Raw genomic sequence first — 14,707 nt, 5'->3', positions numbered from 1 at the left:
ACCTTTATTTCTTTTCTTTTTCTTTCTTTTTCTTTTTTTTATTTCTCTGGGTTTCTTGGATGTTTATTTATACATACATGCAATTGTTTTATACTGCCCTACTTCCAACGACTGAGGGCTCCATTATGACTTTTGGCTCCAGTTAGAACATTCTAGAGGTAGAATTCTAGGAGTACAGTGTTGTACCACCCCAGAATATCTAGCATTCTATTTATTTTCATAAATCTCAGGTATTCAGGGCTGCTTATGTTTTGACGAACTGAAACGTATACCAATTTTCTAATAAAGGTATATGTAGGTAAGCATTTTAGCATTCTTTTATTTGAAGAGAAATAGCTAGGTATTTATTTATTTTTTTGTTCCCTGCCTTTTCATTTTTATAAATAACTCAAGGCAGCGAACATACCTAATACCCCTTCCTCCTCCTATTTTCCCCACAAAAGCAACCCTGTGAAGTGAGTGGGGTGAGAGAGAGTGACTGGCCCAAGGTCACCTAGCCGGCTTTCATGCCTAAGGTGGGACTAGAACTCACAGCCTCCTGGTTTCTAGCCCAGCACCTTAACCACTAGACCAAACTGGCTCTCCGGAATCAGGAATGTTATTACTGGAAACATAGGTAACTTTCAGAGTATTTGATGTTTGTATTCTGTCTCATTACTTGAGGAACCTGAAGATAGATGAACAGAGGATATCCAATATGCCACCAAATCCTAGCTTTACTTCTTGTTATCAAGAGTTATCACGCTCTTCATTTTGATTTATTGTTGGACATAACTGGGTTTTGGAACTTTGTCTTCATCTTGCTGCCTTTCAGGACAGAAAGATAAATTTAGCATATGAATTTTCAGCTTTACAGTTCCAGCACCACAAGCAAGGGGAAGTTCCCCATTATCCCCTTCACTAGGAAAGAAATCGGCTAAGATAATTGCTGAGTATCCTGAATTGCATCTGGATTTTGTGAACTGCATATCAGAAAAAAATGAATATTTCTAATAAAACCTTCAGTTTACAGCTTATATTATGGAAAGTTAAATCAGATCACTCCTGGGGGGAAAAAAGAGCTAACATTTTTGTGATGTTCCTACACATTGTAAAAAGAACTTGTTCTGAGAAGTTTCAAGACTCTTTATATATAGCTTGCATTTTGTGCATATGTACTATACAAAATAGAGTTAGATGCTACAAATAATTTTCATATAAAAATGATCTGTGCATGTCTATCTGTATGTGAGTTTTCTGTTGCATAACTATTGAACACAAGCGAACACATTCTTTCCAAACACAAAGTTATGCATGCATCCATGTCACACTCAAACAACAAACTTTCTATTTAAAATTAATTAATTAATTAATTATGTTATACAAGATGGTCCATTTTCAAACAAATATGCATAAAATAAAAATGAATGACTCATCACTCAAAAAAGAAAAAACAACACATCACAACAAATAAAAACATAGACAAAAAGCCTATAATTACATTCCAAGTTCACCTGATTTTATAGATCTTAAGGAAATGAAGGTTTCAGAATTCACCAAGCCTGTCCAAGAATTCTCTGGTTTCTTTTCAGATTGTATAAATCTTCCACCTTTTACTCAAACAACAAACTTCATAATCTTTCATAATGGCTTGTTTTTTGTGTAGTTAGATTATTTTATACAAATTGTCTTGGTTGAAATTCCTTATAGCCTACAGGAGAGTGGCATATTCTCTGTCATCCTAAGGGGCAGACGCAGAATAATGAGTGTAATTATATGAAGGCAGATTCCAGGTACTGTAAATGTTATGCAAATTTTTCTAACAGTAAAAGCAGTTTGATAGTAGAACCAATTATTTAGAGAATTGGTGGGTTCCCCTTCACTGGATTTGTTCAGCAGAGGCTGGAGAGGGGACAGCTACAATATCTGTCAGGGATATCTTAATGTAGATTCCTGCATATAGCAAAGATTTGGACTTGATAGCCTAAATTGCCTCTTCTAACTATAGGTTCTATAAGGTATCAATTCACCGATGCCAGTTGTCCTTTAAGCTTGGGCCTGCCCTTCCATCACAGAAATAATTCATTCTCTTTTTAAAAATATTAAAGTGTTGCAAAGTGGACAGACTGATTAGAACGCTAGAATCTTTCCCAAACTGGCAGGTTAAAGCTAGACCAGAGTGATTGGTTGACTTGCCACCTGGAAGTGAACTTGAGAATGCTATATATAAAGTCGCTGGATGACTTTAAGCCAAAGGGTTTGGAAAGAATGTGTTCGCTTGTGCATATCACTGATACTTGCATGCCACTGTTATGGGAAATAATGAACAGTCTGTACCTGATAAAGGGAGTTTTGGGAGGATATAGGTCAGATCTTCACCCTTGAATGAACAGAAATGGTAGAGATGGACTGTTTCACACTCCAGCAGGAGAAGAGGTACAGAGGCCTTGTGGTTAAATATAATTAAGCTCCAGCAGTGATGTAGGACTATGTACTGTAAATCAAACTCTTCTCTCCAAATAGAGAGAGAGAGAGACATCTTTCACTTGCATTTTCTGAGAAGACTAACTTGTCTTACCACTTTGGTATCACTCCTGCTGTCCTAATCCTGTCAGAATGTGTGAGCTTGCAATTCTTGCAGCCTTGCTGATAATATTTTATGGCTCTGCTAGAGTACTAGGTAATTTGAAGAGCTTTGTACCTTTCCTGGGGTGATTTAGAGTTTTTGTACATAATTGTTTTTAGAAGGAATAAGAAACTTGTAGCAGTTACCAGTTGAGTTTTAAAGTTGCTTTCCCTCTTCAACAACAACAACAAAAAAAGCCCCTCTCCAAAACAGAAAGCTGCGTTCAGCATGTAGAATACCTTAGCATAATATGTTCCGAAAGTCTTTATGGTCCCATGGGTAGATAGCTGGATTTGGAAAACGAAAACCAGGATTCAATCTTCCCTCTGTACTGGAGTGAAGTTGTAGCAGTTTATAAGAAAGAATTGGGGTGGGGATTGCTAATTTAACGTGTGTTATTTTATACTTCACTGGACCATTGGGGAAGAGTATTAAGACAATACTCTTCCAGTGCATACCAAAATTACTTCATTGGAGGAAGGCATTATTTTGTTTCATATGAACAAAGACTGGGGTGTCACATGGAATCCTTGTGGAAATAACTGCAAAAAAAGCTTAAATCCAATTTGTGCCTCATACAGAGTTAAAAGAAGGGAAGAAGTAGCCAGCGGGTACTTACTTGGGTTAAGAAAAGAGAAGGAATCCCAGCACCCCAAAGGCAACACACCCTCAAATGTCCACATTCAACTGCACTGGGCTCCAGCCTCATGGTAGCCCAGCACTTAGGGGAGGAGCCAGCTCTTCCAGGTCTTCCAGAATGCTAGGAGTGAAGGGGCCTGCTGGATCTCAGGGGGGAGGGTGTTCCGCAGGGGCAGGGGCTGCTGTGGAAAATGCACACATCCTAAGTCCCATGAGGTGACAGCATTCAAGGGAAAGGACCTGAAGTGGTCCCACCCTATCAGACCTGGTGGAACAGGCAGATTTCTCCATTCATAAATTGAGAAATGGTTGCACAGATATTGCAGAGTAATTTTCAAATTAAGGATGCAATTGTATGGTTCCTGATGAGGTACCAGCATCTACAAGCTGGTATTTGGAAATTTTCACCTTGCAGGCATAGAAACCTTTTTGTTCCTCTCTACTCTGCTATTGGGCTCTACTGGAAGTAAAGCAGAATGGATTATTGTGAATATAGCCTGCATGCCGGAATGCAGACTTAATGATTCACAGTCCACATCCTCACAAGAAATGGCCCTTTGTCAAATACAGTGCACAGTGCCAGATACGCAACTGCTTCCTCTGTTGGATAGAAATAAGTTTTTGTCCTTTTAAAACAAAGATGTTAGATAAGGAACAGGCTTTTTGTGTCCCCAGTAGCCTCTCCAAGAAGCTGGAGAAGTTCAAGTAACTGAAGCAGAAGAATATTTACTTTTGGAAGCTTCTATTTTTTAGAAATGGGTAAATACATGCAGCCAGGGATTTGCGCTAGCTAGACTTTTTATTTCTGTGTTCTGTGTTGTGCTGAGTCTTATTTTATTTATCTTTCTGTACAAGTTACGGAATTCAGTGTTTAATTTCAGCCTTCATACTTCAGGCTATTTACTCGGTTCTGTGCTATTTTGAAGTATCTTCTTGTGACCTATAGTACATTTCATCTGAAGATTAAAAACAGATGCAGAACAGCAGCAACCCTGCTTATATTTCACAGTTTGTATTTTTTTAAGGAAATGGAGTCCTTCAGGTTAAAAGTGGCTCTAAAACACTATTATCAGTTGCTGGGAACATGACTTTATTCAGATGATGATTAAGAAAATTGCCTTTTAGGTTTTATTCATAGTTAAGATTTTTTATAGAGGTGGATTTATGTTGGGTAATGTGGAATGCTTTTGTGATCTTGAAACAATGAGTGACTTTGAAGCATGGAGTTAGTATCTGGTCTCCAAAGGGCAGATGATTGAAAGTGAACTTGAAAGCACTGCTAGCCTTATTTGTTTTCCTTAGGTTTGCTACATTAACTAAACAGGTGATCGACAGAAGGTAGATCAGATTGGGGAGGCAGTAACCAGGAGTGGGTTTTTTGTGAAAACTCACATTTTATTTTATTTATTTATTTTCTGTCCCACCTTTATTATTTTTATAAATAACTCAAGGCGGGGAACATACGAAATACTCCTTCCTCCTCCTATTTTCCCCACAACAATAACCCTGTGAGGTGAGGTGAGCTGAGAGAGAGGGACTGGCCCAAGGTCACCCATGCTTTGAAATCAAATTCAGAGCCTAAACTATATGTCCAGTAACTCACTGCTCCTTAATTCTACTTGGAGTATTTTGAGCTGAGCCACCTTGTCCCTACAATTGATAGATCTTGACATTCTAATGAAGAAAAAGAGTAAATTATGTAAGACAGAAGTCTGTCTTCATCAGGCATACATGATGAAAATCAGTACTGAAAGAATCCAGGTGGGGGCCGAGGGGAGCTAGCTCCTTACAGTGAAATATTTTATTATGAAACAATCAATAAACTACAATGGCATACATATCTTCTTAGATGTAAACTTTTTCTTGTTATGCAAAAAAAGAGGAAGAAACAACAGAAAAGAAAAAGCACAATAAAAGAAAACATACCCATGTTTGTTGTAATTGCAATTAGCCACAGGCAGCCAATTTGACTGTTTCTGATTCAGAACAATGTCAGTGATTTCTTTATACATATCTACATTTTATGGAAGTCATTTATAAGAATTCCCATCCTGTCATTTTTGTAAAAATCTAACAAATGCTGCCCAAAACTACAGGGCATGTACTCTTGTGCTGCCAGAAGCAATTTTCCAAATGACCTTTCATCCATAGTGGTATATGCTTATGCCAGGAAGTTTTTCCAGGGCAGTTTTATTAGCACAAATGAGACGGTGGACCTGGAGATGGAAGGAATGTGTAAATTCTTTTACAACTCAAATATGAGGCAGATGCCCCTGAGAGAAAGAGAATGATACTTGGGAGCCTAAAGAGAGCCCCAGGACAATCTGGTAGGGTGTGGATGTACTGATCGCTCCTGATGGAGCTGCTTTCTCCAGGTAAGTAAGTGCTTTTTTCTTGTCCCTTCAGCTATAGACTTGGAGAGATCCAGCACAGAGGTTAGAGGGAAAAGTTACAAAAGTTGTGATCCTGCCTACTTCTCTGACTTAATTCTGTTCGTTCTTTCTTCTTCCCTTCCCCCTCCCCCTTTTGTTTCAGCATTCATCATCATGATCATTGTAGCCCTCCGCCGCATTGCCAAGGGTCAAGGCGAAGGTCATCCCCCTCTGGCACAGCTCTCCGGAGTCCGAAATCTCTTTGGGGTCTGTGTTTATTCCTTCATGTGTCAGCATTCCCTGCCATCCCTCGTTACTCCCATCTCTAAGAAGAAGCATATTAACAAGCTGGTCCTGCTGGATTACATCTTGATCCTGGGTTTCTACAGCCTTCTGTCTTTCACTGCTATCTATTGCTTCCGCAATGGAACTCTAATGGACATGTACACGCTCAACTTCACAAACTGTGACATTGTCAGTATTGCCTTTATACGCTATTTCCTGGGCCTCTTCCCTGTCTTCACCATCAGTACAAACTTTCCTATAATTGCTGTGACTCTAAGAAATAATTGGAAGACTCTCTTCCACCGGGAAGGGGGAACCTACCCATGGGTAGTGGACAGGATTTTTTTCCCAGTCATCACACTAATTCCTCCAATTATTGTGGCTTTCTGTACTCATGACCTGGAGTCCCTGGTGGGCATTACTGGAGCCTATGCTGGAAATGGGATCCAGTACATCATTCCTGCTTTTTTAGCATACTGTAGCCGGAAAGAAACCCAGCTGACCTTTAGAAATGGCACACTCAATAAACATTTGTCCCCTTTCCGGCACACATTCTGGATTGGCTTTGTGCTGCTCTGGGGCCTTTCTTGTTTTCTGTTTGTGACTGCAAATATCATTTTGAGTGAAACGAAAGTCTGATGATGGAGCATTATTGCTAGTTAAGATGACTTCTAAGACTTCTATTCCTGGTGTTGTACCTAGTAAGGACATGTTTAACTATCAGCTTACTAATACATTATTGAGCTTGATGCTCATTTGAGGTACCTTGCTGCTTGTTGAGTTATCTTTCAGGTTCTGATTTTCCATTCAGTGCACAAATCTGTTGGATTCTATCCTACATCAGGCTGCTATGACCACTCTTTGACTAAACAGGATGTTTTCTTCTCTGTTAGAAGATGGCAGAGACTGTTGGATATGCATCTCACCCACTCACATGATGGAAAAGACCAGTTTTACTTTTAGCAGTCAAGCCAATAGCCAATGAATTAAGCAAATTGCTTACTAATGATGGCTTACCTGATCATTCATATTCCTTCTGAAGTGGTTTTCCATTCTACCAACCCAATGAACAAGGAATATTAGCAAAATGAATGCAACTGGTGGAACTAGGTTTCATAGCTATTAATATTGCATGATATATGTGGCAACCTAAACTCTGGAATGGAGTAGAGGAACCCCACCACTTCCCCTTCTTCCCTAGTCCAGCTTTAATTGTTTCCTCCATTTGTTTGTCAGCCTTTCCAATGCACATTTTGCCTTGTTTCATTTAATGCAGTCCAGAGACTGAAACTTGTAGAATATTACTTGCCAAGCTTTAAGGTTTGTTTTTATCTTGCCTCAGATTTTTCCCTCCTCAATTATTTGTGTACAGTATGCGTCTGAGCAGGGAGTCCTATCATCAACCATATTCTGAGGTGACAAAAGCCATCTCTTAATTAGTAATAAAAAGAAATAAAAACTTTCTCATTATACTGCCTTATTCTCTCTATACTGCTAAACAGCACCATGTAAGTGTCGCAGCAGCAGGGCAGGCCCTGTCTGAAACCTGCACCTTCTCTGTAGGCATGAAAATGCTGATTACTTTCTAAAGGAATACTTCAATAGATGTAGAGAGCAGCTAATACTGTCTTGATGCAAAATGTTATGACTAAATTCAACAGAGAAAAAAAATCCATAGAAAGTGAAAAGAGCCCTGAAAACCATTGTTCTTTTGTGTTCTATCAGAATATCATGGCAAATGATGCCTCCTGATTCTTGCTAAATCATGAGCCCCACTCCCTGAAATCTCATTTCTCCCTCTCCTTAAACTGATGATCACAACATCATAAAATGTAAGGGTTGAAGAGATCTTTAGAGATTGAGTCCAATGCCATGCCCAATGCATGAATCAACTATACATCATCACAACTTATGGCTATCCGCACTCTGTTTAAACACCTCTTGTGAAGTCAACCACCATCTGAGGGAGTCTGTTCCATTGTTGAACAGTTCTTAACTATAAGGAAATTCAGATGTCCCACTATTTCCCTCCCTCCCTTCATCATTATGTCTTCTGAAATAACTGAACAATTCACCCCATCTTCTGCATGACAGCCATTCAGCTACTTAAAGACAGCTATCATGTCTCCCTGCAGTCTTGTCTTCTCCAGGCTATATATCTCCAACAATTCCTCATAACTTTTTCCTCCCAGGTTCCTTACCATCTTCGTTGCTGTCCTTGGACGCAGAGCCATATAAAATACAATGCCCAGAATTGCATGCAGTATTTTAGGTGTGATCTGACCTTTTCTCTTGAATCAGGCTGCTATATGACAACTAAACCTTCCTGAAGAAAATGAGATGAGGGGTTGAAAGAGGACTCCAGCATCCATCCCCTGTGCAGTATTTTGATCTTAAATCTGATTCCCACATCCAACTTGATACATGATGGACAAAATACTGGATTTAAAGGCACTGGTTGCTTCTAGTTGGGACCATAAGCCTTTGTTGAAAAGGGTATTTCTTCAGCTGCTGTTGATACAAAGTCACTTTAGAGGGGTTTGGGTCACAAATCACAAAGTTATCAGTATAAGGAAAGTTTTATTTTTTTATTTCCTTTGGCTATAAATGTGTTTAAAGTGCTTTTTCTGTTATTAAATTCCATCTTCCAAACAGGTGGATGATGCTTCTCTTCTCCAGACTGGTTGTACCTGTGATATTAAATTTGATGTTTCACCAAAGTTATTTGATGAATTCAGTGGCGATTGTTTTTTTAAAGAATTATTATTAAGTATAATATTTTTTTAAAATCCTGAATTGTTTTTGTTACAGAAATTGGCAGAGGTTGTGCTTAAAAAATATAGACAGCATCATTTCTTCAGTGAAAGTAACTTAGCTGTGCTCCAAAAGAAGACAATGTCTTTGCTAGATTGCATAACATTAGGCTTGCCAACTAGGGACGTTTGCTGCAGGCACGTCAAGACCTGATGACAGTACCCTCTTGATGTCAGGCTGTACTTGGAAGCCCTTTGGTGCATCAGAGAATCACGTACGCAGCCTGCAAAGCTTGCAAATGGATAAGGCTGTTTTTTGGACACTGTTTTTTGGACACAGGGAGCTCTTAATGACTAAATCCATAAAGGTCAGACTTCTGCCCTGGTTCAGGGAGAACAAAAATACAGTTTGTTTAAAAAACATATTTGCAGTCCATTGAAATAGGAACTCTTCTATCTCAATTAGCCCATAGATTTAGTAGTTCATTTCTGTCACTCTTGCCTGCAATTGCTGTAAACCTCACTAACTGGCAGAAGAGACCACAGAGAGCCATGTTAGATCTGTCAGATACTGGTCCAATCTATTCTTGTAATAATAAGATACTGGCAAGGATAGGATCACTGCTAGTATTTTAGTAACAAAAAAAAGTGCCTTAGGACTCACCTATACATGGTGAAAATGTGCATTTTGGCTATTACTGCTTCATCTTTAGGCCTTGAAAGAGCTGGAAGATAAAAAGTGCCCTATTTTCTCTAGTCCTGTATTTGCCACATACTTTATTTCTTCTTCTGGTGGGTTACTCATTGCATGCATATATTCCTAAAGTTCAAAGGATTTTCTTCTCTTCCCCACTTGTTTTGACCTTCATCCCTATGACTCGGCTCAGAAGAGCCTTTTTTGAAGGAGAGGCCTGCCATCTCCTGATACGCACTGCACTGGAGGCAGGCAAGAAGTGCTGGATTTCAGCAAAACCAGAAGTCTTGCTGATTGGATGTCTATCAAACAGAAGCTCATTTTTTCTTCTTGAAAAAAGAGGAAACAACAGGCTATGGGTGCACTCATTTTCTCTCATTTACTTTAAATGCACCATCACTGGTAGCTTCATGACTACTGCCTCCGGTTTGTTTTGGGGGATTTCCCTGGCTGCTCCTCCCTAATTCCATGTTGTACTAAATGCCTTTTAGCCTGCATCGTATTCTTTTTTTGCTCCAAATGCTGCTCTGAAGGTTGTAAAACATAACACTGTAGTAGCTGCTTTCTGATTACGGAACAACTCTCTAGTTAGATGTGGCTTGCTTTCAGCATGAAGAGGAAGCTGACTTTTCCGTTGGCCTGATAATAGTGCCTCCCATTAGTCCCTCAGCTTGGAGGATTCCTTTTGCTTAGCGCTGGAGTAACCTCCCAGATGCCAGCACTAAGCAAGTAGCAGTGCGATCCAACTCACCTAATGGTTGAAGGTTATGTTTAAAAGTTTTAAAAGAGGATCTAGAAATTGAAATAGGATTATTTCTGTCCTTGTGTATTTTTTATTGATCCCATTGTCAAGAACTGCAGGAACAGGATAGTGAAATCCAGAGCATAACCTGGGTATGATAATCCAGGTGAGTAACCTGGGATCATCTCCATTTGTTTTAACATGAGAGATATTTTTAATTGATTATTCCAATGTATAAGTTCTTCCCTGTGGCTCTTTGCTGGCCTGTGTCCTTGATTTGTCTCAGTAGGTGATTATTTTTCAGAAAGGTTATACATCTGTGTCAGGCCTTTTCCTGCAGGTGATAGGGGAATCTAGAATTGGTTTCTGTTAACAGATCAGTTGGCAGGAGCGAAGGATGGCAGCTGTAATGGCAGCAGCTCATAGAGTGTTTTTGTGCCTTGTCTTCCCATTCTGTATTAGCCTCCTGCTTCCAGAAGCAGTAGGTACTCTCTGAAAACTCAGTTAAAACAGCTGTACCTTACCCATCTCAATTACATTTTCTTGAACTGAAAAACTGAGCAAATCAAATCATTCCACAGTCTTGGGCAACAAATGAAGTGGTGTTGGTTTTCTTCCTGGTAAATTTATTATAATCATAAACCACAGCTTGATTTATGTTAAAATATTAAAAGGCATCTTTATGATGGAAATAAACAGTTTCTACTCTCCCCGTTTGTGGCTCACACATTATTTCTATCTGAGGGATTAAAGCACTGTGGCAGATTTATTAAGGAACTGGAGTGTAAATCTGAAATCAAAGTGGTGCTAGAGCTTATAGCCATCTTTTTTCCACACTTCAAAGATCATGTGGGCAAAGAGCCACTTCCAAAAAGTATGATAGTTGGAAAACAGGTACCAGGTTTAAGAAAAAAGCCATCGGGAGAATTGTCAACATTTCACCTTTCTTGTTCCACTGAAGCTTGTGAAAGCAGAGAAGTTTGCAATGGTCAGCATGGTTCAGTCATTCTAGTCTCTAATGAGTTCCATAACATCTCTGGGAAGCTCTTGGCAAGCCGTCCACTCTTTCTGTTTAGAACCTGTCTGTAAAATAGGGTTGATACTCCCTCTTAGGAGAATGCTCTTAGTTTTAAACATTTGTAAAACAATTGCCATATTTTTAAGAGTACTATTTAAGTTTTAAATACAGCTTCAACTTCAGTTAGGTGTTAAATAACCCTTTATTTAATTTGCTTAAAGAAGGAATATTATCGGAAGTTTAATACTTGGCACAGGTTTAATAATCTTCGTTATTTGGGCATACTATATGTCTCTCTGAGGAGGATCTTTTAACTCCTGAGCAGGTGAGCTTAAGGACAGGCTGTTCTACTCTAGACCAGTGTTTGGGGTGATTTTCTTTTTTGTTGCTGAAAAAGACCATTGGAAAATGACTTGTCCAGATGAAGAAATTCATAGGTTGTGATACTCATTGTGTTGAGTGCTTGAACCATATCCACAAAGCTATGTAAATCTGTCTTGCACAAAGTGTTCCAGTGATCTGGCTTACTCCAAGCAAATGGACAAAAGACTCATACAGAGAAACAGCAGAAGATACTGGGATCTGGGAGGGTAGGCTGTTCCACCCACCATAGGTGCTGGACCCGAGTTTTGAATATTACCTACTTTAAAATAAACTTTTAAGTAAAACAAACATAGCACATAGATAGTATTTTTCTTCCTGAAATACTACTGTTTTATATGTCCCTATGTTTCTTTGCAGAGATTTGTGTAATAGTAGTACTAGCAGTAGTAGCAGTAGACTTTTTTCAATATATATCCTGCCTTTTCCTTCTAAGGCACTCAAGATGGCTAACAACAATAATTATTATTTAAAATGTCATAAAAACAATTAAAATTACAATCAAGCCAAACTGAAAAGGTGTGGCCAAAGAAGCAGCAGTATGCATATGTAGGCCTGTTCTTTCCCTGTTATAAAAATCTAGTTTCCTATCACAAGACCTATAAACTGGCACATGATGTATTCTGAAAAACTCTATGTCCTCCAACTGTAAATCAAAATAATCTTAAGACGCTGCATCCAGCCGCTACGGATCTGTATATGCAGGGAGAAACCGTTTTCAAATAACCGGGTCTTGGCTCCACACCATGCGACACTTGAAGATAAAATGCCATAGTTAGGGACAAAACAAAAAGAAGAAAAAAAAATTTTTTCTCCCTTTGTCATCCAGCAGAGTCATCTCCTTTGAACAGCAAGAAACCCCACTTTATCTCTGATTGCTGTAAATGCAAATGAAGTTTTTCTTGTGCAATCGTGGACACGCTGTTTTTTTTTTCTTGAGACAACAGCATTCATGCATAGTGAAGTTTGCTCTAGCACAGTAATAAGATTTGCTGGCACCCAGTGCCTAAAAGAAGAAAAAAATGAATCCAACACTAGGGGTGAAAAGGGGAAATGTATGGAGCAGAATTCTTTGTGATCAGACCTGGTCGCTGTTTCAACCTTCTTTTGACTAGTTATGCTACCTTTAGGAAGAAGCCTGATAAATCCTGCAGGAGCTGGTCTAAAATCCACAGAACATGTATAGAACTGCAAGAACAAAGCAAACACAATAACTGCATCTGTTTTGGAAAACAAAAATCTTTTTTCTTTGGGTGAATTTGCTGTTATTTTATGTCAATATGTGTGATTAGTATCTATCAAATGAGTTTTCTTGTGTCACACACTCTAATGGTATAGTCTGTGTATATGGTGCTGAGTATTTGAAAGGGAGTAAAATTAAATTTGCTCCTCTTTATTCTTTCCTCATTTCCAGCCACTTTTTGGACTGCCCCAGAAAGTGCCTTAATAGTGTCTCAAGGGGCGCATCATCCTCACATTTTCCTAATCACAGCATGAAGATGCCCTGCTAAACGTTTTTAAAGGACAGAGCCTCATCGCGCCTTTGTCTCATCCCCAGCTTCGGAGGCAGATTCAGTTCATCTTCAGCTGATCCAGTTTACGAAGTGTGCTTTCTCTTCTCCTGCCACAGTTTTCGCTATGGACACAATCTCGGATGCTCCATCACCAATGTGCTTGATGGCACATCAGGGCTGGGGTCCGCACAGCTCCAATATAGGTGTTGAAATATCTGTTTTCTTGAAACAGAAAAATACAATCTGAACTTCTTGAATCTATAATTATACGCAATGCTTTCCAAAGCCCCCTAGCCGCCTTAACAAAATATTTACAGGAAAAATAAATTGGAGTGGGAAAAGGTTGGTGGACAATATGAGAAGGCTAAAAGCTGTCTTTTCCAGTTTCTGACCACAGCATATCATTAGCTTAAAAAGGAGAGTGAAAACTGCCCTGAGTTCCACTGGCTGCTTTTAAGAATTCCTAGCTGGTGCTGAATATTGGAATTCAGACGTAGGGCATATCTGCCCTTGCCTCTCAAATTAATCTGGTGTCCAAAATTCTTTCTTGTTTTGAGCAGCTTCTGCCTGGGGAATTCTCTATCAGTTTTCAAGCAGCTGGTATCTAATTAGCAAGTCTTTATAAAATAAATATGTGTGGGATGTATTTTTACTCAGTGTCTGTTGTTGAAGAAATTGGATTTTCTCTGTTTGGCCTGGAAACTTCCCCTCCTGGCAATCTTTTGACAAGATGTGCTGAGGGACTAATAGATTCTAAACAATAAAGATCTTAATAATTTGTCTAAATATACTATGGTATTGTCATCAGTTGAGCCACTTCATAGTTTTACAAAAATGTACCTTTGCTTAGTAAATAGACAAGAAAAACGCTACCTTACTGAAAGAAAGGAAATAGCTGGGGAAAATATTAATTTCACAGTGCAAATTGCACTGGTCTGGTCTTGGAGACAAACTCATTCATGGTAGTTAGGTTACTTTATCCAACCCCTTACCGAAATTTGGGTTATAAAGTTTTCAAATTCAGTCAAATCTCTAAGTGTTCTGCCTTCTTTCTGTAATTACTTTAAAATAATACTGCTTATTTGAAGATATTGGAACCAGTCAGGTGGTTCTGACCTTTCTGACAAATCCCAAAGGATTTCAACTTTGTCTTATTGACAATTAAATCTTGCAGTCTGTATAATTTATTATTTTTCTACTGACCAAATTTCTCTGCATTTTCATCTTCATGAAAATAAATGTTTAATAATGAAGCAGGAGGAGATAAATCCTGAGCAATTCCTTTTCTGTGTTTATCCCATGCTTATTATTAAATGATCTCTTATAAATTGTGTATTTCTGTTTATATCAAAGGCATTTGTGTAAACCATCTGAAAATCACATTCCCTCAACAGAAGTAACCCTGAGATAAGATGATATGGTCCAGTCTATAATCCAGGCTTGATAACTGACTTTGAAATTTAGTGCTGCCAAACTACCTTGTTCTTTTGAATCTTGTAATATCTTAAATTTAATTCTTTTTCAAACCATATAAAATTAGTCGTCTGTCTCTGACAGATCATCATTTAATACTGATATCTTCATTTTTTATTAGAATAGTTTGAAACAGAAAGTTAAGCCTTGGCAGAATGAGCAATTTTTTGGTTGTAGTTCCTCCTGATCAAGTCAATTTTAGCTTCTTCTGTCTTAGGATATTTGGCATTA

The 14,707-nt window shown here is 38.6% G+C and overlaps 1 protein-coding gene across 2 annotated transcripts in view; it reads left to right on the top strand.

The window, feature by feature from the left end:
- Window positions 1–10,800, top strand: part of TMEM104 (transmembrane protein 104) — a 77,884-nt gene extending 67,084 nt beyond the window's left edge. For both annotated transcript variants that reach the window (XM_063293193.1, XM_063293192.1), the window contains exon 10: window positions 5,780–10,800. In XM_063293193.1, coding sequence (XP_063149263.1) covers window positions 5,780–6,540 — 761 coding nt within the window. In that variant the 3' untranslated portion in view covers window positions 6,541–10,800. The remainder of the gene's footprint in view (window positions 1–5,779) is intronic.
- The last annotated feature ends 3,907 nt before the right edge of the window (window positions 10,801–14,707 follow it).

This window comes from Candoia aspera, chromosome 2 (genome assembly GCF_035149785.1).
Source record: "Candoia aspera isolate rCanAsp1 chromosome 2, rCanAsp1.hap2, whole genome shotgun sequence".
Taxonomy (NCBI): Eukaryota; Metazoa; Chordata; class Lepidosauria; order Squamata; family Boidae; genus Candoia; species Candoia aspera.
This window is presented reverse-complemented; position numbering and strand designations above follow the sequence as displayed.